This window comes from Diorhabda sublineata, chromosome 1 (assembly GCF_026230105.1).
Source record: "Diorhabda sublineata isolate icDioSubl1.1 chromosome 1, icDioSubl1.1, whole genome shotgun sequence".
NCBI lineage: Eukaryota > Metazoa > Arthropoda > Insecta > Coleoptera > Chrysomelidae > Diorhabda > Diorhabda sublineata.
Window position 1 is genome coordinate 18,836,280 of NC_079474.1, and position 24,919 is coordinate 18,861,198.

The 24,919-nt window shown below is 31.2% G+C and overlaps 1 protein-coding gene across 4 annotated transcripts; it reads right to left on the reverse strand.

The window, feature by feature from the left end:
- Positions 1-429: 429 nt before the first annotated feature.
- LOC130446414 (uncharacterized) lies at positions 430-13,190 on the reverse strand. 4 transcript variants are annotated; one of them, XM_056782675.1, is made up of 10 exons: positions 12,697-13,190; positions 12,538-12,626; positions 12,359-12,479; positions 7,502-8,246; positions 4,614-5,272; positions 3,788-4,530; positions 2,830-2,922; positions 2,559-2,762; positions 1,386-1,531; positions 430-1,096 (listed from the first exon to the last, which is right to left on the reverse strand). In XM_056782675.1, the coding sequence occupies exons 1-10, from the start codon at positions 12,757-12,759 to the stop codon at positions 987-989; spliced, it is 2,973 nt and encodes a 990-aa protein (XP_056638653.1). In that variant the 5' UTR covers positions 12,760-13,190; the 3' UTR covers positions 430-986. The 4 variants fall into 4 exon arrangements, with proteins under 4 accessions (XP_056638653.1, XP_056638646.1, XP_056638669.1 ...); XM_056782668.1 differs by having other exon boundaries at positions 1,386-1,534; XM_056782691.1 differs by having other exon boundaries at positions 4,614-4,882; positions 12,697-13,158.
- Positions 13,191-24,919: the final 11,729 nt, after the last annotated feature.

Below are 24,919 nucleotides of genomic sequence, written 5' to 3' on the forward strand. Positions count from 1 at the left end.
AACTCAGTTAGGTAAGACTGAAAAGTGAGAATAATCCGAGTTTTCATGTCAATGGAAAGCAGCTATCAGTATATCTCTTAGGTTGCATTAGATGTTAGTCGAACTAATCGTTTTGGAGATAAATAGAAAGCAGATCTCTTAGCAAGCACAAGCCTGTGGTGTGGAGATGCTCGCGGATATTGACCTTGAATTTTGGTAGGTTGTAGCTAATTCCACAGGCTTGCACTTCTCCAAATAAAGGAGTTCCAATAAATTGACGTTCTAGACGTCTGCCGGACAACTCGCTGTTCATGAGCCACGTCGAATAAGTATTGTAGATACAGGTCTAGGTGGGATTAAGTTGGAAGAGCATCCACCGTAGTATCGGTAAACAGAGGTAAAATATTCGTAACGGTTTTTTGTAGATTTTGTATAATAAAATTAAAAAAATAACATTTTTGATAATTAGTTTATTTATGATTTGTTTATAACAAAAATATCTTACGTAAAGTAAGGAACATGTAATAATGGTACAGTAAAAAAGAGAAAAAAGTTGCATCCGAACGTAAAAAAAAATAAAATTACAGTCATGATTTATTTCAGAGAATTATATTTACAACATTTACCAAATGTTAAATAAGTTCTATTTACAAATAATGAAATGATAAAAATAATTGCATCTTTACCTGAGGTTCCTTTGATAAATTAAAAAAAATTATCAATTACAGAACGACTTTTTAGCTATTTGTTTATTTATCTTTAATACAAAATACACAGCCCAAAGTAGGGGAAAATGCAACTAAAGAAAAAAAGTAACATCAGAACAATTAACATAGAAAAAGTAGATATAAAGGTCCAAAATATGTCATGATTTTTTTTGAGGATTTTATCTTAATCACATATTTTTATAAGATGAAAAAAAATAGATAATAAACCCGATTATTGAAATTGAAAATTGTTCTATATACAAATATACAAATTATTACTACAGTGACGAAAAACAATTGTCAAGCCTTGCGTTTACGCATCTTTTCTTGAGCTTCCCTCAATAGTTTATCAAAAGAATCATCTGCAGATCCCCTCGAATAATATCCACAACTTTCCTCGCGCATGTTATCTACAAAAATAGAAAGTTTCATCATAAAAATAAAACAAATCAAAAAATTACAGACAAAATTATCGATCCTGAACACACTGTTTACACTACTATTCACAACCCATCATAAATCTATAAACTAATTTTGTGTTAATATTTAGACAATGATTTGCAAAATAATTGCAATAAAGAATATTCCAACTGAGCTACAAAATTTGTAGTCAAATCCATTAAAAGACTTTTCATTAAAAATCATTAAAAAAAGTAATAGAATAATCAGATATTTTGTTGTCCGACGAAACTCACTCACCTAAATCAGAATAGGTGGTCTGGCAAAAGATTCTTCTACCACCAAAGCTCAAATCATATTTCGGTAGCCAAGGATCATCGTTTCCATGTTCGATGGCTTCATAAGCATCTAATTTATTTGCAAAAGTAACAAATCCATAATTGTCCCTGCTTAAAACAAAGTTTGTTAAATCTTTTTAGAGGAATTAATTTTGGAAATTGCGCTCATTTTGAATCATAATTACACAAGACATCCAGTTGATAGTGTCATTGATGAAAAGTTCTTCATTAAAGCAACAATAACAATTATCGTCGTTAAAAATATTAGGGCTGCCCAGAAGTTTTGAAAATTGGCAATTCTAGAGATTTTAATGTGTTCTCTCCGAATTTCAACACCATATTGGAAAAATATATCATTTTTTTTCATAAAATCAATAGTTTTGGTACCCTACTTTGTTGAGACATGATCAGGATGAAGCGAGTTCAGGGTCGCGCAAGTTTGATCATGAGTCAGCTTTAGGATAGGGCAACTTTACCCATGAGTACAATTCAGGATTAAGCAGGTTATTGGTTACATTCATTATTCTTCAAATACAACAAGGTATGTCAGAAAGCTTTGGGATGCAGAAATACTCAATACAAGATAATAATGAAGCAAAGGAGGCTATTAAGGAGCAAAGATATGACTGGTTCATCAACAGCAGCGAAACGAAGAATGCGCTAAATTTCGGGATTGTGAATTGCATATGGATTAGACAAATTGGGGATACTACGATAAAAAAACATTCCATTTACTCTACCTCAAGCTGATGTGGAAATGAGATTTTTTTTTGAGAAAATGCGTATTGAAGTACACTTTACAACGCTTGTATACCAAAACTATTGATTTTACGCACAACAATAATACAATAAAACTCCCGGACAAACTTTTCCGGTAACTTCGATATTTCGAATAAAAAAAGTGTATTTTTTATAATTACAATATCACAACTCATGATGCTTTATTTATTGAGTTAATTTGCAAAATCAAAACGCCAACCACCACAACCAGTACATTCCAGTAACTTGGAATGAGGATCTCCCTTTCAACTTGATCTTTAAGATATTTTCCAATACAATTTACGCCTTTTTTCTACACGTTTTTTGTACTAATAGCAACAAGGTAGAACAAACAAACACAAAAAAAGAAACTTACAAATAGCTATGACTCCTTGAATGCAAGCTGATATTAGTGATAGGTCCGAATCGTTGGAATCTTTTTCTCAAATCGTCTTTAGTGGTACCCGAGGTCACTCGACCTACATAGATAACTCTACGTTCCTCTACTTCCTTTAACCGTTCTTTCTCTCTTCTAGAATATTTCGGAGAAGAAGACGGAGATAGAGAACGTGAGGAAGACCTAACAAGAAAACGATCAAGTAATAACAAAAAATTCAACAACACGTGTTTGTTTTGCAATAACAAACCTCGAAGAATAGCTGGATGTTGAATAATCAGATTTGTAGCTTCTGGAACTTTTTGATATTGAACTGGATCTGGAGTCTGTTGAAATTCTTGTTCTGAAAAAAAATGTTCATATTTTATTAATGCCAGTTTCTAGAATTGATTCACCATTGATGTTAACATCCACCTCAGTATAGAATGATTACAAAATCTCTAAATTAATGTTGTAAATATAAACTGACAGAAATATCCAATGTTAAATCAATAATATACACTCATATAAATGTTAAATGTCCAATTATTGGTGACATGTGATAAAAAGTGAAACATGATGATGATGATTATCTTAACCATAGCTTCAGTTCATTATTTATATGGCATCTCATGAAGCCACACTAGGGTTCCGGTCCAAAGCATGGAGTATTCGCCCCTTTTTTAGCAAGACTGACTGCGTTTTCATTTCCTGGTACATCCTGTTAACTACATCAAGGATACTTTGTTTCTGTTAGAAACTGTTTTTTTATTTACAGTCCCACGCTAGCTTGGACGTGCTTTCAAAATTGCTTGGTTATCAAACACTCCTGAACACATTGCTAGCAGCTCTGCATAAAAAATAGTAAGCGGTTTTGTGTGGTATGGTGAACTTGCATTTTGGTCCTAAATGGCCTATAGAGAGATGCATTTGGAGCTTACAGAAGATCTTTATTGATCCATGATAAGAGGTTATTGAATGTATTCATGATGCTATGCATTTAGTCTATTGGTTTGTTACTACCTTCTAGCTTTATCAATTCAAGAATTCTTAGGTGACCTGCCCGATTATCTGGCTTCAATTGTTTTATCTGATTTAGCCCGTGGCTTCACTGTTAAGTGAAGGAGAGGCTGAACTAGCAGGCCCTCTAAGGCTGTAGTGGGCAGATTAACATTGCCCTGTGATACCCTAGTGCAGATTAGAGTTTGTATCAAGTGAAATATACTTACCTATCATAGCGATGAGGAAGTCCATTGCTCATTCTACTATCTTCCGATGAAATAGAAGACGTTGAAGAACAAGATTCTTTCCTTCTTCTATATCTGCTTTCCTTTGTCTGTAGTATAAGCGAAATATTAGTTTGGCATTCTACGGAGCACGTCTTTCTTGTTTCCCGATTTTTCGGTAAATATATAATAGTTTTGTCTTCGCCGTGTTCTGATTTATCTTTAATCGCTGTCATTACCTGATGATTTTGATCGCAACTGTCGATAACTTTGGGAATATTTTCGATGACAGAAGTTATTAGTGAATTGACGTTGATTTTGTCGCTAACTTTTTGTAATAATGGTTTGATTTCGTCGAGCCTTTCGACAGGAGCCAAAGGATCGATGTTTTTGCTGCAACTCTTAAAATCAGTGTTAACGCCTATACTAACTAATGTCTTTTTTATCATATCGACAGGTACTTGTACTGGTTGAGGAGGTACGATTACCATTGAAACAGATTCTGGCTTTTTATCTCCTTTTGCTTGAGCATTAAGGACTTCCTTAGCCATTCTTTTTAATTTTTCTTGATGTTTCAAAAGTCTAGTGGTTTCGTCTTCGTGCATTGGTGAACTACTTGCGCTACTATTTGCTGAGCCATTCAATGAACTTGATTTTATTAAAACACCTTCACGTCGTTTCTTGTATTCTTCCAGGTTCAATTTCTTCTTTTGACTGTTGACTTTGTTTAGATGGATAGTGTTTACCTGCAAAAACGAAATTTGTATTTAACTAGATTTCGAGAAGATACAAAAATAAACAAAAACATGGGAATCGCCTATGTAAATACCTTTAATAGAGACACCATTAATTTTCCATCTGCATTTTTGACTGTAGGTTGTGTTCCAATCACAGTTCTATCGTCTTCTTCTGCAGATTCGAAGCCGGAATCTTTCTTTGGATTTTTCGGGTATTGAGCTAAACCAACACTGCAATAAGTATGGTCTAAATGGATTGCGTCAACTGTCGTTTGTACACTATTATTTATCTTCTTCTTAGATTGTTGGTTGCTAATGTCTTGTGGACGAGGATATCCCCGTTTTCTCGCAGGTATAGGATCTATAACAGATATAGTCTTTCTTTTACCAGACTCTTTGATACGAGCAATCAGTTCCGGAGGTAGTGAATCAGCAATTTGTTTGTTTGGTACAGTAACGTTGGGGCTTCTTGGTGCAGTTTCGTTGAGTTTTTGAACAGTATTGATGGATTTCTGCTCTATATGTACAATTTGAGTAGGTTTCCTTGTAGTGACAGAGGATTCTGAGTTAGGATACGTTTCCAATGGATTTTTCTCTTGATTGGTTTCAGTAGGTTTTGATACAATTTTAGTAACTGAACAAAGTTTTGGGATATTTTTGACAGTTTGACTGATTTCGATATCAGTTTTAAGAGAGGAGATTTGTGGTGGATGAGCTGGAGCATTTTCCTCTTTAATTTCTATAGAAGATACTGGAAAATTTGAAAAAAGGTGATAATTTGAAATCTGATCAGCATGCAAAATGTAGTGTAACAGTTATACCTTTTTTGGAGTTATTTGATTAAAATAAAAATCATAAAAAGGTGAGGTAAAAGTTTACATACAATCAGCAGATATTTTCTTTGGTAAAATTAAAAAATAATTGGTATTTTTAAGCAGAAACGCAAGAAAATTTGTAATTTCAATATTTTTGTTATCATTTTGTTTGAAGATGAAAAATTCTTATCATTTTATGTAAAAGAATAAATTTACAACATATACAAATTGACAGAGGAGAATTGTTACAGCCTCTAAGATATTTTCTCAACTTTTTCAAACTCTCTTTCTCCACTTAATTTCAATTGTTTATTAAACGCGATACACTATCTTTATAATGTGTTGTTGTAGTAGATCATTATTTTTTGAAATTTCTCATCATCTTTTCGTTAATTCCAAAATTTTTGGAGCTTTGCAGCACTGTAGAGTTGTCTCGTTGTAATTTAATTTCTTAGGAAAAGAATTGACCCAACTTATTGGATAACTATTGGCACCTACAAACTTTCTGTTTTTCCAAATTCAAAATTTCTTTTCAGTAATCAATCAATCAATACGGTTTTTATATTTATCAAATACTCAAAAAAATTTAGATTCTTAAACGCGTTTTCAGTCCAGCATTAATATAAAGATCAAGAAATAGGCTAATACAAGTAACGAAAAAAAAATATAATCAGAAATATTGAAATAGAAAAAAATATTTATTCATTTCTAATATATTCAAAACTGTTTTATCTTATCAGATTCTTAGGAGGTAATTATTGATAAAAAATATAATCTACAAATTTTAAAATTCTTAAAAATAATTTAGATATATTCAAATAATCATAAGTTCCTAGAATTTATGATTCATTGTTATTAAAATGTAATTTGAATCCGGCCAATCTACATGAAACTGATTTAAATATGTTTAATATCAAATATCGATCATCATTTTATATTTCGGTTTCAGATTAGGTCTATACAGAAGTATGAAAACTTAAAAGAAGTATAACTTCAAAAGGAATAAATTAATACTGATTCAGCATTTTATCAAACAAAAAATTAATTTTTTTTCCATTGTATTACATCAAGTTTTATTGTAAATATTTTTATCAGAATAATTCATATTATTATTTGAATTATTGCAATGTATTTTGGGTTTATTTGTATAATTTATCAAGTTTATACAAATTCATAGTAATAAACAAATTAATAACATTCAGAAGAAAAAAAATATTATTTCGATTCTATTCTATGTAACCAATTTAGAAATATTTTGATACTTTTAAAAATAAAGTCAGGATTTTCAAATTATGCCTCACAAGCAATATCCACTTATTGTTTTCACACCTGATGTTAAAAATATAGTTTGTGATTTAGATGTATATCTAATATTCAACAATTTAACCAAAGCTTCTGACAATGTAACCATTTCAAAGCTCTGGCATGTGTTAGAACAAATATCTATAATCGCCATACTTATAAAAGTCCAAATCAGTTATATATCAAGTGTCCATATAAAAATTAAACTTTTGGAAGCGTTTCATGTAATAAATTATATCTATATCAAAACCTAAAGTGATCAAGAAAACGAATACCTTTAACTAACAATTTTACAAAAATGGGGTGGGACAAGTCTTATGGAATGGAATAACCATATAATTCCATAAATATTATTCCTACATTGCAACCCCAATAAGTCTAATTAAACTACTCATGAGTTAAGGGAAGAAATTATTGGTTCATTAAATATTGATTAAAAGAAATATATAACAAACACTTTGGAGGATGAACAGATCAGAAATCTGGAAATCGAATAAAAGGCAACAAATATCAAAAACGGATTTATAGAAAAGTAATGTGTACAATTTAGAGCCAACAGGAAATTATGGGTTTTAGAAAAAAAATCTATGAGCATCTCAAGAAAGTGGACAATTTCATAAACAATTCATATAAAAAGGAGTTTCCAAACATGTATTAAATTGGATATAACCTGAAAGAGGCAGACCAAAAACAATCACTTGCAAGGAAGACAAAGAAACAAATAATGAAAATTATGATCTAAAATACTAATTTATCTTGTCAATTAATTACTATTTAGGATTCATTTATCATAATACAGCTTTTAATTTTTAAAAACTTGAATAAAAATTATGAGCAAGATTAAGAATAAAAACAATACTCACTTATTTTTTTCTTTTTGTTCTCTCTGGTCTCCTCCTCTTTTTCATTTGAATGTTTTTGCCTTTTACGTTTTCTCTTTTGATTGTTGCTATTGTCCCTTTTTTCAAAGCCATATTCATGATCTTGAGGTATAACTTTCTGTTGTTCGATTACTTCTTGTTTGACTTTGTACTGTTCAGTTTCAATTAATTCACATTTGACGTTGGGTTCAATTTCAATTATTTCCTTTTTCACAATAGTTTCTTGTTTCTTTTCTTTTATTTTCTTTACAGACGGTTCCTCAAAAATATCATTTGGAAATTTTTCACTAATAACCCGTTCGGATTTAATGAAATACTCAGGATAATTATGAATCTGTGTAGCTTCGAATTGTTCAAAAAGACTGTCTACATCTTTAGCTTCCAATACAGGTGAATTTTCTTCACATTCTGATAAAGTTTCAACATCTACTTCATCTTCTTCTTCATCTATTATATATTTTTGCGCTTGAAGATCTATCTTTTTAACACCAGCTTTGAATTTTCTGCAAGCTGATGAGGGTTTCGACGGATTTGTTTTAGAAGCGTTATTTGTGGTAGACGAAGATTTAGTAGATACAGGAGGTGTAGGTTCCGGTTCGTCATCATTTAGATATTCTGCTATATCGAAATTACTAGTATTCAATAAATCTACTTTCTCGTCGATTAAATCAGTTTCAGCTTCATCTTTTGAATTAATCAATGGTTCTATAGTGAAGTCTGAGATGGGCTAAAATTTAGAAGCAAATTAGATGCTTAGTGTAACTTATATTATCAGTTGATAATTTATACACAACCGAAGTTATATTCAAGTTGAATTTATTCTAGCTGATTACTTTAGAGAAATAATTGGAATTACAAGTATTTTTATTCCTCGTTATTGCTAGATTTCTTTCATACCTTAATACAAATTTCTTGTAAACTACCAGTTATATGTAAAATATATTTTGAAAAGGATTTATTGAATGACTAGTTTATAGTCCAAAGATAATGAACAAACAGAGAACCTGATAGGTACAAATTATATTGGTTGTAGAACCTTGTCTACACAAGGGTTATTTCCAAAATTGATAAGTTTGAATGGTATTACTAGTCTAGAATCTAGAAGGAATAGTCACACACAGAACAAGAAGGTTCTTATTTATTTTTCTCAGCTTTAAGGTTTATGAAAACTAAGAAATATGTAATAAAAAAAGTAATGTAAATCTGTAAAAACATTGAACAAAAATAATTTTGGATTCAAATTTGGAAACAAAAAATTCCTGTATAGATTCTAATACATAAATAATAAATTTTTTTAGAAAAGTAAATAAAAAAGTGAAACTTTTCTCAATTTTCTCAAATGGATGTTACTAGAGAGAACTTATTATTTTATAGAGTACCATGGAAATCTGTGTTACCGGTTAGGTCATATCACTTAAGAACTGTGCTTTCGGCACTGCTTGGTTGTGCATCGTCTTTATTTCAGTTTGGAAAATTTTAGAGTACTTGTTAGAGTTATTGGGAAAGCTACCCTTTGATTTGGTTTTACTACTACTCCTCTTACCTTAAATCGTAGAAGTTCTTTCAACACTACCCTACCAGTTTTCCCTACTAAATATTGATAGCAAAACCCCATATTAAAAGTAGCTTAACCAAACATTTTTAATACTTGGGATCAATTGGATACATCTGAAGTACTTGTACTACATTGGTACTCTCAGCAATCACCCTGTATATCATCCAATAATTTAGTTGAATTGTAAAGATATAAATAAATTTTTCTGGTTTATTTCAACAAATATGTCAGAACAGAATTTATTTATGACCTTAGCAAAGTCAAACCCTGTATTTATAAAAATATAAATTTTTCATTGGAATAATAGTCACTTGTATACTAAAATTTACCTACTTAACTGTTTATGAATACTTTTGACAACGCTAAGACTGTACCTCTATAATAAATATTTTGGGCATGCAAACAATACTTAAGTGTTAGTTAGAATGTGCTTTTACTTTAGGCTTGTTCTGTTCTTACTGTTCTTAAAGGCAATTCTCAGAATGAATACAATAAAAGTATCATTTTAGTACCTTCTTTTTACTACCTATTTGTTGGGTAACTGTGTATGTACTGGCAAATAAATTATTTTAGAGATAATTTTGATAAGCAAATTAAATGCTATAAATGACTGTTATGTTTAGGGGATTTCCTATAATAAAATTAAATATCAACTTTTCAAATATTCAAAACTATTAAATAAGATTTTTCATTAGATGTCATGAACTGATAAGACAAAAAACAATTATTTAACAAATAAGATACAAAGGAAGGACACACCTTGGTGTCAGATATCAATAAACTTGAATTGGGGATACTAAGGAATAAGAAAAGACCAAGAAGAGGACAACTATATTGCAGTAGCAATAAGATTGTCAAGTGTACAGAATCAGAATGGAAAAAAAATTGATTTGATGGCTGCTTTGCTATAATTTTAATAAGTATATCTATTTCTGACAACCCATTATGTTATAGAGAAACATACTACAAGAAATTCTACTTATCTTTGTTGGGAAAGCAATAGGAAGATCTTTTGATTATTCCATTAAATTTCAAGCAATCCGGAGACAGAGAACATTTACTTAAAAAAGTAGTTACAATGGAAGGGCACACATTTTATCATGTACTAAAAAAGTTGAATTGAGGATACCAAGAAGAGGATTACCATATAGTAATATGGTAGTCCTATAGAAATAACAATTTACTGATTGAATTTTTCTCACTTTACCATTATTCAAATATATTTGTCTTAGACAAGAGGACAAGATATTTAATTTATTAACTATTATTAAGGAAATTGACAAATGAGTTGAAGTTATGCAAGTGGAAAAAAAGAAAACTTTTAAACAGTAAAGTATATTTTGCTTGTACTCACATATACTTCAGAAAATTTGACTTAGAAGAATAGAAAACAGAGAAAAACAACAAAAGAAGAAATTATTGAGATGGGATCATGATGTTGATGAAGCAATTAGATTGTCAGGTTTATGAGAGGAACTGTGTAGAATAGAGCAGAAAATCTATAAAATAAACAACTGATTTAAATTTGTCTGAAGACTAATCAGAAAAAATAGATGAATTGTTTGTAATACGAGTACTTTTCCGCTATACAAACTGGACTTGGCAGAATAATAGAAAAACAAAGTTCTATTTTAGATACCATGAGAGAAGAAAACATTGAAGATGAACCATGATATTGCTGAAAAGCAATAAGATTGTTAAGTTTATGAGATAAAAATGGAAAAGAAAACAACATATTTATTTTTGTCTGAACAGCAATGGAAGAAGTAGAAGAAAAGTTTTTGATCGGTGTATTTTATCAAATTATATTATACTGTAGAAAATTGGATTTGTCAAAAGAACTGATGTGAGGTGGATAACTAAAGTTGTACACTAAAAAAAAAGACTTAGAAAGAGACTACAATATTACATTACCGAAGCGTTAAAATTGTATGAAGAAAATAGATAAACTTGATAAATGTCTCTAATCAATTATGATAAATATATATTGAAAATGTTTAAAGTTATATAAACATATCTACAATAAGCTACCATTTGTCTGATTCATAAATAAACTATCATCCACTTCAATTCAAAGGATCTCATTAAGATGCCTACTCATTGTTTTACAAACCAGAAATAATAGTGTCCTTATTTGTTTTCTTTATACTAGGGCATGTTTATATCTTGTGAGTTCATGAGACAAGTTAAAATTTGCAAGGACCAGATTTGTTTATAATTTTTCATCTGTGAATTTATTTTTTTGATGTTTATGATTGTAGTTTAGTCCCAGTTAGCCCTGTGAGACGCAAGAATGTGCTGTGATTTATACTTTTTGGACCAAGACAAAGTTGTGATTAACACCTTTTGGGAAGGGTGGCAGTGATGAAACCTCTTTTAAGATGTCAAAATAAAATTAAAATGTTGCATTGGTCTAAAGAGAATAAAAATTAGACGCATGAAGAATATGGGAAAGAGTTTTTTGGAATGATGAGTAAAAGTTTGAGGCTTTTGGGTCTAAGCAATGAGTGTTTGTATACAGGTCAAAGGAAGAACCTATGTTAGATAAATGTATAATCTCGACTTTTATAAAAATATCGAAAGGAAAATGTAGTACTTTTTGGCCAGCGTCTGAGCGGCAAAAAATTCATCTTTCAACATGACAATCATCCTAAGCATTCCTAAAATCTGTGCAAAAAGTATTCGAAATAATTGGAAAGAAAGAGGGTACTAAAAGTAATTATTTGGCCGTCACAGTCGCCCAACCTCAACCCGATTGAGTTGTGGGGTGAATTAGACAGGGAAGTCAGAAAGTAGTGTCCTACTTCCCCATCATATCTTTGAAATGAAACCAAATAGATGACGATTATTTGTCCAAATTGTTGCAGAGAATGCCTTAATTGTGGGCAAAAACTTTTGACCAGTAGTGTAAAACTTTGATATATTTTATTAAGATTAGATCCAGTCATAGCATATAGTCCAAGTAAGCAAGCAAGCATAAGACAATTACTTACATATAAATTTGAATGTATGAAGTATGTTGTAGAACAGTGTATCAACAAAATTATCAATTAATAATATAAACTATTTGTATCACGCAAACACACAATAACAAATATTTTCTAAATCACTTTAACATATTAATAGTTTAGATATCATAATATGCAAAAACACTAGTAATTTACAAGACCTACAATCTCCTATTAGAACAAATTATTTTGTTTACAAGACACATCACCATTTTTAATTGTATTTGAAATTTTTTTAAATATTTTAAATTCATTAAAAACTGTTTAAGTACTCACATCAACATTAATCAATTGCTGCAAATCAGTCAATACTTTGTAAAAATCATCTACATTTTGTGAGGTATCAATTGTTACATTCATATCACATACTGGAACAAGAGCAATATCGCCATTTATCCTACAAAAAATAACAGACATTAAGAGTTCTTATTGAGTAACTGAAACAGTTTACTCACTCTAGTTCTTTTTCCGAATTCCACTCATAATTTTCTGGGGTAAATCTTTGTGTAGAATCAGTTGTAGTTCCCTCGTATGGATAAGGATCCTACAATAATATTTATTTGAGAACGATACTACAGCAATAGGAATTAATGGCAAATAAGTACTCGACTCACCAGAAAATTTTCAGAATCAAATGTGGAGAAATCCTCTCCAATGTGCATCTGAAATATATCCATAACCTTAAATCAATATGCTCTTACGTATTAAGAAGACTGTTGCCGTATTCCTTAAAAACACGCCGGCATGTTGACAAACACTTATTTAACTGAGTAATATTAACAGTTTTTTAACCGGTATTCACCAATTTCACGTAATATTACTCTTTATTTAGTTTAAAACACAGTTTTGAGGTTATGGTGGGAAAGTGTACAGATTTTTCGGTCTAACTAATTAACACTCAAGTGTACTATCACGAATATTTATCGACACCAACTTTTGAGGTATAAAGAAGTAATTTCCAATATTGAATGCAAATTCCGACTTATTCTTTATTCCCAATTTGAGAATAAACTAAAAATTGTTACACGTGAGGTTATTAAATCTTTATACCTGGGTTCTTAGCACATGCGCGTGTGACATGACACATGGAGAATTCCCAATCACCAATAAGAACGCACCGGCAAACAGGCGCATGGTGCCAGCGTGGGCGCGTTTGAATTCGCAAAGGAGTTTTAGAAAGTAATGATAATTGCATGACAGGTCATTTAGACTTCTTGGAATTAGATCTAATGACAACGTTTACAATTACCCATTAGGCGATATTTATTTACTGTAAACATTTAGATAGTAAAAATCTTTTTTTATAACATTTGGATTTCTGTCAACAAAAGAAATTAAACAACAATATATTGAGTTAAATCTAGTTAAAGATAATTATAATCCTCAAATGTATAGTTTGATATAATTCAGAATATTTATTTTTTGTTATGCAAAAACTTGAATAAGGCTGGACCCCTAGTCGATATTTTTGTTATTTTTATATTGAACATTATTAATGAGTAAAGAATGAAGATTAATATATTATATTATAAGGATTAAAAGTGCATATTTTTTACGAGCAATATTTCCAGTTGCGAGGCGGAGCGCAGCAAAATTGCGAGTAAAAATAGGCACTTTTAGTCCGTATGATATATACTATTTTTTCCCCAACCAAGTCAAAATTAAAATAAAGTTAGTTTTATTCAAAAACCTATTAATTATAACAGCGATAGCAAGTCGGTAGTCAAGGATATTTGGTATTGTTGGTAAATATCGATTGTCAAGTAGACGTCAGTAGATGTACTAATCATATAATTTTTGTAGTACTTTTAGTCCTAGGATTAAAAGTAGAGTTTTTAATCCTAGGATTAAAAGTATTGCTAAGCAACGAGCAAATTTTTGTACGGTAAGGGAATTGATAGCTTTTGCACCTGAAAATAGTACAAAAATGTCAACATTTTTTGGTGGTTGGAGAAAAAAATATTTTTATTAAAATATTTTGTCAAAGGTAGTTAAATATTATGTTACCATTGATTTGATTTAAGAAGGCTGACAGGGATTTACATTTTAAGTACTGTCCGCTCGGTATCCAGCCGCTAGATGTCAGCGCTTCTTATTTCTACGATTTTTATTAATTGGAATATCAAACTAAAAAACTATGTCCCAATAGTTTCTTCTATTTCTTTAATTAGACGGACCATAGTTAAAATTCGGGGGTTATTATGTTTTGGTATGTTAGGTATGTTATATTCATGTAACCAATTTTGCGTCGCTCTTGCATAATGACAGAACACAAAGTCCGTGCAAAACATTATATTGTCTCCAACAGAAAAAACATATCGACATGCGGTGTTCGTTACTTTAATATTAGTTTAGTTAACTTTTCAAAGACCTACTTTAACTTTTATGCTTCTATTCATATTTATCAAGAGACATCACAATATCTAAAATATATGAAATAGCGCCCTCTAGTATTCACGTTGCTAATGAAATTTCTTATAATTTATATATTTTGAACTGATGGACGAAAGCTCTTCCGAACAATATCAAGTTTATGAAAATCGGCTAAGCGGAACTAGACATTTTTTCATATTTTTCCATCTCTTATTTGACTAAAAATATTTCTTTTTAAATGTCATATTTTCAAATACGCCCTCTAGTGGTGGACCTAAAATTCTGAATATAATCTCTACGTGTTTCTCGGGGCTACGTTTGTTATAATTTTGTTTCCTGAAGCTGTAATATAATCCGTTCATGAGACATAGTCGGCGACCCACCTTAGGTGCCCATGGGGGGCCAAATCACAATAGCTTATCCTTCACATAGCAGTGAATTTAAAACGATCTTTGAGAGGTCGGGTAATTATTTTGACCGAATTTACATCCCCTGTATTGATGGTACTTGAACATTTTTACCTTAAGCGATTACTTTGCATATTAAATAAAAATATACACTTTAATAGTAGTTACAAGGGTTGCCCAAAAAGTTGAAAAAGAAATAAGACTTTTTATATTTCTATAAACATTTTTCTTTTTTAACATAGTCACTTTTGAAGTATATACACGATTTACTAACTTTTGATGAAAATAGACGTGAAACTTTAAAATTTGGGACAGATAGTTGCTGAATCCCATGCTTATAACAAAAAAGGGTTGCCATCACTTTTGCGGCTGATGAAACAGTTTTTCGTTGCAGGTTTGCCCGTTGCTGTTATTTAGTGTACTAGTGGAATCAGGTTCCAACTAGAGTTATAAATTGAATCATTTTACCTACTTATACTGCGTCAATAGGGTGTGGGAAATGTTCAACGTGCTTTTATTTGCATAGACGTATTCCCTTTCAAAAACAAATATTTATTGAAGACTCGATCTCAATTTTTTAAAGAAATTTCAAATTATAAAACAGAAATTAAGCGTCCCAAATAGCTGTAATTTTAATGAGAATCTCTTGAAACTTTCGCAAATATATTTTCTAACTTACAGAGTGTTTCATAATTCATTTGTAAGATTTCAAGATATCAAATTATCGAACAGAAATTAAGCGTCCCAAATAGCTGTAATTTTAATGAGAATCTCTTGAAACTTTCGCAAATATATTTTCTAACTTACAGAGTGTTTCATAATTCATTTGTAAGATTTCAAGATATCAAATTATCGAACAGAAATTAAGCGTCCAAAATGGCTGAAATTCCTACGAGAATCTCTCGAAGCTCTCGCAAATATATTTTCTAACTTACAGGGTGTTTCATATATTTTCTAGCTTACAGGGTGTTACAAAATTCATGCTAAAGATTTCAAATTATTAAATTATCAAACAGAAATTAAGCGTTCAAAATGACTGAAATTCCAACGAGAATCTCTTGAAGCTTTCGCAAATATACATTCCGATTTACAGGGTGTTTCAAAATTCATGTGAAAGATTTCAAATGATCAAATCATCAAACAGAAATTGAGCGTCCAAAATGGATGAAATTCCAACGAGAATCTCTGGAAGCTTTCGCGAATATATTTTCTATTTCAAAATTCATGTAAGAAAATTCAAGCGGTGATTGCTCGTTTTATGGGTTGCGAGTTACACCCAATTTCATACAAGCAATCGTCTCCTGAATTTTGTCGCATGAATTTATAAATACCCTATATATTGGTAAGTGCTGAAGTTGAGTTAGAAAATTTTTGAAATAAGAAATGCATTATATGGAAAGTTATCAAATAGAAATTAACCGTCCAAATTGGCTGAAATTCCAGCGAGAATATCTTGAAGTTTTCGCAAATATATTTTCTAACTTGCAGGGTGTTTCATATTTCATGTGAAAGGTTTCAAGTTCCAACTTTAGTCACCACCTTCTAAGGGTGATATCCCGGAAAAAGGTGGACTGAGAAAGTCTTGTTATAGGGATTATCCATCTTAATTTCATACGAGCAATCGTGTCCTGAATTTTGTCGCATGAATTTATAAATACCCTATATATTGGTAAGTGCTGAAGTTGAGTTAGAAAATTTTTGAAATAAGAAATGCATTATATGGAAAGTTATCAAATAGAAATTAACCGTCCAAATTGGCTGAAATTCCAGCGAGAATATCTTGAAGTTTTCGCAAATATATTTTCTAACTTGCAGGGTGTTTCATATTTCATGTGAAAGGTTTCAAGTTCCAACTTTAGTCACCACCTTCTAAGGGTGATATCCCGGAAAAAGGTGGACTGAGAAAGTCTTGTTATAGGGATTATCCATCTTAATTTCATACGAGCAATCGTGTCCTGAATTTTGTCGCATGAATTTATAAATACCCTATATATTGGTAAGTGCTGAAGTTGAGTTAGAAAATTTTTGAAATAAGAAATGCATTATATGGAAAGTTATCAAATAGAAATTAACCGTCCAAATTGGCTGAAATTCCAGCGAGAATATCTTGAAGTTTTCGCAAATATATTTTCTAACTTGCAGGGTGTTTCATATTTCATGTGAAAGGTTTCAAGTTCCAACTTTAGTCACCACCTTCTAAGGGTGATATCCCGGAAAAAGGTGGACTGAGAAAGTCTTGTTATAGGGATTATCCATCTTAATTTCATACGAGCAATCGTGTCCTGAATTTTGTCGCATGAATTTATAAATACCCTATATATTGGTAAGTGCTGAAGTTGAGTTAGAAAATTTTTGAAATAAGAAATGCATTATATGGAAAGTTATCAAATAGAAATTAACCGTCCAAATTGGCTGAAATTCCAGCGAGAATATCTTGAAGTTTTCGCAAATATATTTTCTAACTTGCAGGGTGTTTCATATTTCATGTGAAAGGTTTCAAGTTCCAACTTTAGTCACCACCTTCTAAGGGTGATATCCCGGAAAAAGGTGGACTGAGAAAGTCTTGTTATAGGGATTATCCATCTTAATTTCATACGAGCAATCGTGTCCTGAATTTTGTCGCATGAATTTATAAATACCCTATATATTGGTAAGTGCTGAAGTTGAGTTAGAAAATTTTTGAAATAAGAAATGCATTATATGGAAAGTTATCAAATAGAAATTAACCGTCCAAATTGGCTGAAATTCCAGCGAGAATATCTTGAAGTTTTCGCAAATATATTTTCTAACTTGCAGGGTGTTTCATATTTCATGTGAAAGGTTTCAAGTTCCAACTTTAGTCACCACCTTCTAAGGGTGATATCCCGGAAAAAGGTGGACTGAGAAAGTCTTGTTATAGGGATTATCCATCTTAATTTCATACGAGCAATCGTGTCCTGAATTTTGTCGCATGAATTTATAAATACCCTATATATTGGTAAGTGCTGAAGTTGAGTTAGAAAATTTTTGAAATAAGAAATGCATTATATGGAAAGTTATCAAATAGAAATTAACCGTCCAAATTGGCTGAAATTCCAGCGAGAATATCTTGAAGTTTTCGCAAATATATTTTCTAACTTGCAGGGTGTTTCATATTTCATGTGAAAGGTTTCAAGTTCCAACTTTAGTCACCACCTTCTAAGGGTGATATCCCGGAAAAAGGTGGACTGAGAAAGTCTTGTTATAGGGATTATCCATCTTAATTTCATACGAGCAATCGTGTCCTGAATTTTGTCGCATGAATTTATAAATACCCTATATATTGGTAAGTGCTGAAGTTGAGTTAGAAAATTTTTGAAATAAGAAATGCATTATATGGAAAGTTATCAAATAGAAATTAACCGTCCAAATTGGCTGAAATTCCAGCGAGAATATCTTGAAGTTTTCGCAAATATATTTTCTAACTTGCAGGGTGTTTCATATTTCATGTGAAAGGTTTCAAGTTTCAACTTTAGTCACCACCTTCTAAGGGTGATATCCTGGAAAAAGGTGGACTGAGAAAGTCTTGTTATAGGGATTATCCATCTTAATTTCATACGAGCAATCGTATCCTGAATTTTGTCGCATGAATTTATAAATACCTTGTATATTGGTAAGTGCTGAGGTGAAGGTAGGAAACTTTTCAGAAACCCCTCGTAGAGATTTTTTGAAATAAGATATGCATTATATGGAAAGTGGTGTAGTTCATTTGAAAATGAATGATGGTACAATGTTTATGACCCTGGAGGTAAACCCCAATATAATATCATAAATCAGTGACGGAAATTTAATAATACGGTCTTTGGTGTTTATTAAAATAATTTTTTTTTATAATTTCTTTAAATTTTTGTCTTGAATTCTATAGTTAAACAAAAAGCTAAGGATATGTACATTATAGTTAATTATTCAACGTATTAGATGTGCCGATAATGTTTTTTAGTATTTTATGAAACTAGCATTACATAATTTTTCAAACCCGTTTTTTTCATTGACATATCACCTTCAAAAAATTGATTAGAAATAATGAAAAAAAAGCGGAAATTGTTGTTAAATTATAGCTTTCAATGTCTATTACAAACATTATTACAATGTCTATTGTTGTTTTTCTATCTGCTATTAGACATACAATTTCAAAGTCTTTCAATATAAAAATTCTACGGGTTTTTTGTACAAGGTGTTCCAATATCCCGTCAACTCTTTAGATTTGATACTAATAATAAATGATGAGCATTTAGATAGGAATATATACCTGTCAAATAGTAATTTAACTTGTTTATGCTGACAGCCATATCTTTCTGAACTATTGAGAAGACACATAACTGAGTTCCTAATATTTGAAAAGATTCTTTAAGAACTCTCAGACAAGTGAGACAACTTATTATTTCTAAATTCATTGCAATTCTGCGTCCAAACAACTTCTTCAGTGCCTGAAAGTGACCCTGAAATCATGATGATACACAAAACTGGTAAAAAGTCAGGAAATGTGTCTCCCTACAGGCCTATAAGCCTACCGTCTATGCTCGGCAAAGTTTTCGAGAAATGGTATGACAAAAATTAAAAAAAAAACTAATAGACGAAAATAAAATAATACTAGATCACCATTTCGGATTCCATAAGAAGCATGGAACACGGAGCAAATACATAGACAGGTCAAACAAATAAACAAATTCTTATTGCTCAGTTGCTTTTCTTGATATTACCCAAGGTATGCAACACTGGAATAAAAGTCAAACTAAATAAACTTCTACCTCATTCTCAAATCTTTTTGTTAAAATTATACCTTACACGACGCCATGATATATTCCGAAAATGAAGATGATCTTCAAAGGTTATTAATTTTCAATCTCATGGGAAAATAGTATGACTGAGAAAACCTTTTGCATGAAAACATCAAAAGATCCCATAAGATGCGAATTAGGAGTCAAATAATACAACAGAGAATGAAATATTTTGGAATTGACATAACCAGTTATGGAGACGTAGAAGACGTGGTAAAAGGACAAGTAGTACTTAGAGCAAATAAGGTCGCGGGATGTTTTCAAAACGTAGTAAGGCGAAATATCTAAGACCTAAGGCATGAATTTACAAAGCGACAATCAGACCTATAATGACAAACCAAACCAGAAACATCAAAAACGAAACAGCTCTTGGAGACCACGGAAATGAAACTTCTGTCGGGAAAACACTATAAGATAGAAAAGATTCGAACTCTACCCTGTACTTTATCGTTACTGAAAAATTGCGGTTGGAAAGTTTGCGCTCACTGGTTCTAAACGATGTTGACTGACAACCACAAAATTCGCCGAGTGATTTTGGACTGTTACAAACTGATGTTGCTTTTTTGAAATGCATTGTGACAGATGATAAGACATGGATTCTGTATAACGCCCTAATCGAAACGACAATCACAACAATGGATGCACGTAAATTCTCCCACAAGACTCATAAAATTCAAACAAACTTTCAATAACCGGAAGATTATGACTGTTGCTTGTGGAGTTTATGCATCCTGGTTGCAGGATCATATTGTGAAACTTGGCAAAACAAACGAAGAGGCATGCTGACTTTTGGAATTGGTCTAATCCATGAAAATGTCCGTTCCCACAGCGCTCGTTGAGTCACCAACGAATCTCTCAACCATTTAAATGGGACATGTTTGAAACCATACAGTGCCGACCTAACACCGATTGATCTTCATTTTTTTCATGAACTGAAGCAGTGGCTTGTACAATGGCGCTCTCAAACTGACGTGGAGCTCAAAGAAACTCATTGGTGACTACATTTTATGAAGAGGGTATTGACGAGAACGATAGAATCTTCGAGTCTAGACTAGAACCTTATAAAAAGAGTGCGTCGGCGCGACGAGAGTCAGTTGAGTCCGGTAATCGAAGCGATACGGTTAGAGAAGGATTTTAATAGTACTGCGAAGTAGTGACTGTGATGGTATTGTGCATTTGTTTGTGTCGTACGCTTGCAATATCCATTATTGTTGTGTCGAGTTCCTTAATTGTTCTGATTTTGGCATAATGTTACAAAAACGTAAAGTTGATAGTGAGAGCAGAGTTTTTCAGTCTATAAGGCATATTTTTCATAGACTGGGAAGGTTAACATCTGTGTTTGATTTCAAATCGAGCAGTCGCTGTTTGTAAGGAGTTTAATTTGAAGATACACGAATCATAAGTCAAAATTCGATTGTTATACTGAAAGAATAAGAATCGACACATTGTCATCTTTAAAACCTAAACATCAAGGTCAACAATCGATGTTTACTAAAGCTAATACAGAGAGCGAACATGCCCTGAAATCAAGTTTTATTATTGTATTAGAAATCGCGAAAAGATCAAAACCTTTCACTGGTGATGATTTTATTAACGACTGTTTGTTGAAAGTTGCCGATGCTTCATTTCCATCTCAAAAGTCAATAATTCAAAAAATTTCGTTCTCAAGAAACACTGTTGCTTCAAGAATAAATGATTTATCTCAAAATTTGATTCTTCAACTGAAAAAGAAAATTAAGAAATTTACAAAATGTTCACTGGCTGTTGACGACTGTACTGATACTGTTGATACAGCTGAAGTTGCTGTTTTTATACGAGGTATATAACTTTGAAGTAACTGAAGAACTATTAAAGTGCGTTCCATTGACAGGTATCACAACAGCAGATGAAATTAATTATGCAATTGAGCATTTGATATCAGAATATGAACTGGAATGGAATATACTTAGTAGCACAACTACGGATGGCGCTCCTCCCATGGCTGGCAAACATTCGTAGTACAGTGAACCAAGCAAATCACCTCTCAATTTTACAGACCTTCATGGATTAGTTTGAAATTTTGACAAAAGCTCAAAAATGATGCAAATAACAAACCTGATTTGGTGCCAATGTATGCTTCTACCCCAGGGGTGAATGCTAAGCTTACTCGGGGGTGGAATTTAAAATTTCAAAATAACACCGGTAATCGATAGAGAATTGAATTTTATGAAGAAAATGTGAAATGAAGTTTTTTATTTAACTCAATAATTTCTGAGTTATTCGTGATTGAAAATTAAAAAAAAAATCAAGTTTTCCAACATTTTTTCACGAAAAATTAGTCAGTTTAAATTACATTTTTTAAATAATATTCAGCAACTTATGAGTTACTGAAAGTAAATTTTTTTCTTTTTCGTAAATTTATACAGAGGTTTGAGCTCAAACAACGGAAAACTATCAATTTTTCATGAAAAATTGTAATAGACATTTTTAAAGTATTTTTTTAGACTTTTAAAATGAGCTTTTATAAAACCATCTAGCATGAAAAATTAAGCGAGTTATGACGAAGATAAGTTAAGTAACTCGAAAATGTCGGTAAATTTTACACCATGTGCGGCAAAATTAAAATTAATCGTAGCCCATGTGAAATTATCTTTGTTTAAGCCCTAACAACACGTTCTAAAAGTTTGAATGGTTTGGAACACGTATATTATGAAAAAAGTTGTTTAATGTGAAATTTTTTTTCGATTTTTAAAAAAAAAACGTTATTTTTTCAAAATATCTCAAAAACTCTTGGATCAACGAAAGAATTTTTCTCTAACTAAAATTTAGCTTTTATTTTAATGAACAGTTTGCTTTTTTTTAAACTCACGTAGCTTGAAACTTAAACGAGATATAAGCGTTTAAAGTATTAATTTCAATGCTAAGGAAGAGTCTTTTTTACCTTTTAGCATCAAAATTCTCTGAAGAAAAGGGCCTAGAAGAGTTGCAGCTCTCATTTTGTAGCTTATGAAATTCCCTACAAAATGATGTATGGATGAATAAAAAAAGCTCAAAGGGACGCCGAGTTTGATCTTTTTGGAGTATTTATACTTTTATACATACTGTGTCTGTTTTTTATTTATATATCTGGATTCCCAGATGTAAAAATACATGCAAAAAAAATATACAGTGTGTCCACGTAAGTTGTCGGCATATGGGAAACAAAAAGTGCCACGGTATTTAAACACTTTTTTTAGGCAGTCTAACAGTGTTTTTCATAGTTTTTAGAGATCCATATTGTACAGTTTTATGTTTGACAGATGTATTTGCTTAGACTTGCCACCAACATCAAGTCTGGAAGAGAAAATTGAGATTGTGCTAATAGTGGGTGATAAGTATAAAACATTTCGAGAAGCAGCAGACATTTCTTAATTTCCGACATCCAGATAAAACGATTCACAATTTCATAATTTTTAATTCTAAACATGTTTTCTTCACAACAATTTTCGATATTGTTAAAAAGAAAGGTACTTTACTCTAGAGCAAAAATCACATTTTTTGACAAACCTCGTATACGACTGAAAAAATTTAACAACTGATGATTGAATTTTAGGTTTTGGACCATGCAGAACTTTTTATATAGAATAACTTTTTTTCGTAAAATTAATAATAAAAAAGTTTCCCATATGTAGCCAACTTACGTGGACAAACTGTATATATAGGTATATTATGAGCTAAAGATAGAAAATAAAGGTACGCTTCTTCCATCGTAATTCTTAAAGAGAGTTTTTAAGTTTCTTAAATAACTGTATTAAGGTAGTTTTTAAGGGTAGTTATATATAAAAAATAGAAATATTACTCACATTGTAAAAAAACATCAATAATTTCCCATGTTTGAGCCCTATAACTGCTTCCATTTAGTAATTTGCAATGTTTTCCATTATGAGGGGTGGTTTTAGGTTGTTGCAGTATTAAAAATATTAAGAGTCGATTTTAACCTTGAATGGGTGTACTTATGGGGTGTTTGAACTAAATTAGAATCATTGGCATCCAAACATTTAAAAATGGATCATATCATGCAAACTATAATTAAAATTGTAAAATTCATAAGGAGCAGAGGACTAAATCATCGACAGTTTAAGCAATTTTTACAAGATTTGGACGAAAAGTTTTCTGATGTCCCTTAATTCACCGAAGTTCATTGACTCAGTCGAGGAGTGGTTTAGAAAGATTTTTTGCATTACGTGATTCAAGCTTTCATGTTAAAAAAAGGCTAACCAATTGATGATGACAATGATGGGTGGATTGGTTGTGCCTTTTTGCCAGATATGAATAAACACTTGACTAAACGAATAAAATTACAGCGTAAAAAATCTGATTGTCACTCAAATGTATTCATATATTTAAGCCTTTAAAACAAAGTTTAGAATGTAGGAAAATCAGGTAAAAAATCGAACTTTTGACTATTTCACTTATTTAAAATCATCTGGTACAGTGAACAAAAAAAATTGGATGAATATTCTCAACTTTTGAGAAATTTGCTAACGGAATTCAACAATCGTTTTGAAGACTTTCACAAAATGAATGAAATGGAATTCCCAATTCTCAACAATCCATTTAATTTTGAAGCTTCACAGGATCTTCAATCGGACAGTATTTTGAAAGGAAAATTTAATAAGATTAACCCTCTTACATTTTATACACAATATTTCAAGAGTTTGGATAATCACTCGGAATTAAAAAAGCATGCAGCACGCTTTCTCTGCATGTTTGGTAGCACCTATTTATGTCTTCCGTCATGAAAATAAATAAGAACAAAAATCGAACAAGACTTACGAATGAACATCTCCAATCAATTCTTAAAATAACCACAACGAATATAATACCTGACATCAATGAGCTTGTCAAAAACAAGTATCTGGATCCTCGAGCTCAGCCTACCATCTTTTATAACTTTTATTTTATTTTTAGCAACCGTATATTATATATTTATATAATTTAATAAATAAAATGTTATAATAATTCAGTTCATTTCTTTTTATTTTCAATCTGGCCCACCTACGATTTTAACATCTCTGCAAAATTGAGTTTGACACCTCTGTCATAGAGCCTCAAGGTCAAGTGCCAAGTTTGAATGGTCGAATTATTATAATTATATTAAATTTTTCCTTTTCTTAATGACCAAAATCTTGGAACATTCGTCTATTATTAAATAACCGGTTTTTTAATTGTTAAAAACGTTTGCGATATAAATGTAATTACCTAAACGATTAAGTTAAATTTATAATTTTTTTTTTGTTTCT

Bases quoted from the DNA above. Each gene is read 5' to 3' on its own strand.
- LOC130446414 (XM_056782668.1), bottom strand. From the start codon at position 12,759: ATGGATATATTTCAGATGCACATTGGAGAGGATTTCTCCACATTTGAT. The intron at 8,247-12,358 runs GTGAGTACTTAA...TCTAAATTTTAG, and splicing joins AGCAATTGATTAATGTTGAT to CCCATCTCAGACTTCACTAT. The intron at 2,923-3,787 runs GTAAGTATATTT...ATTTTTTTTCAG, and splicing joins CTTCCTCATCGCTATGATAG to AACAAGAATTTCAACAGACT.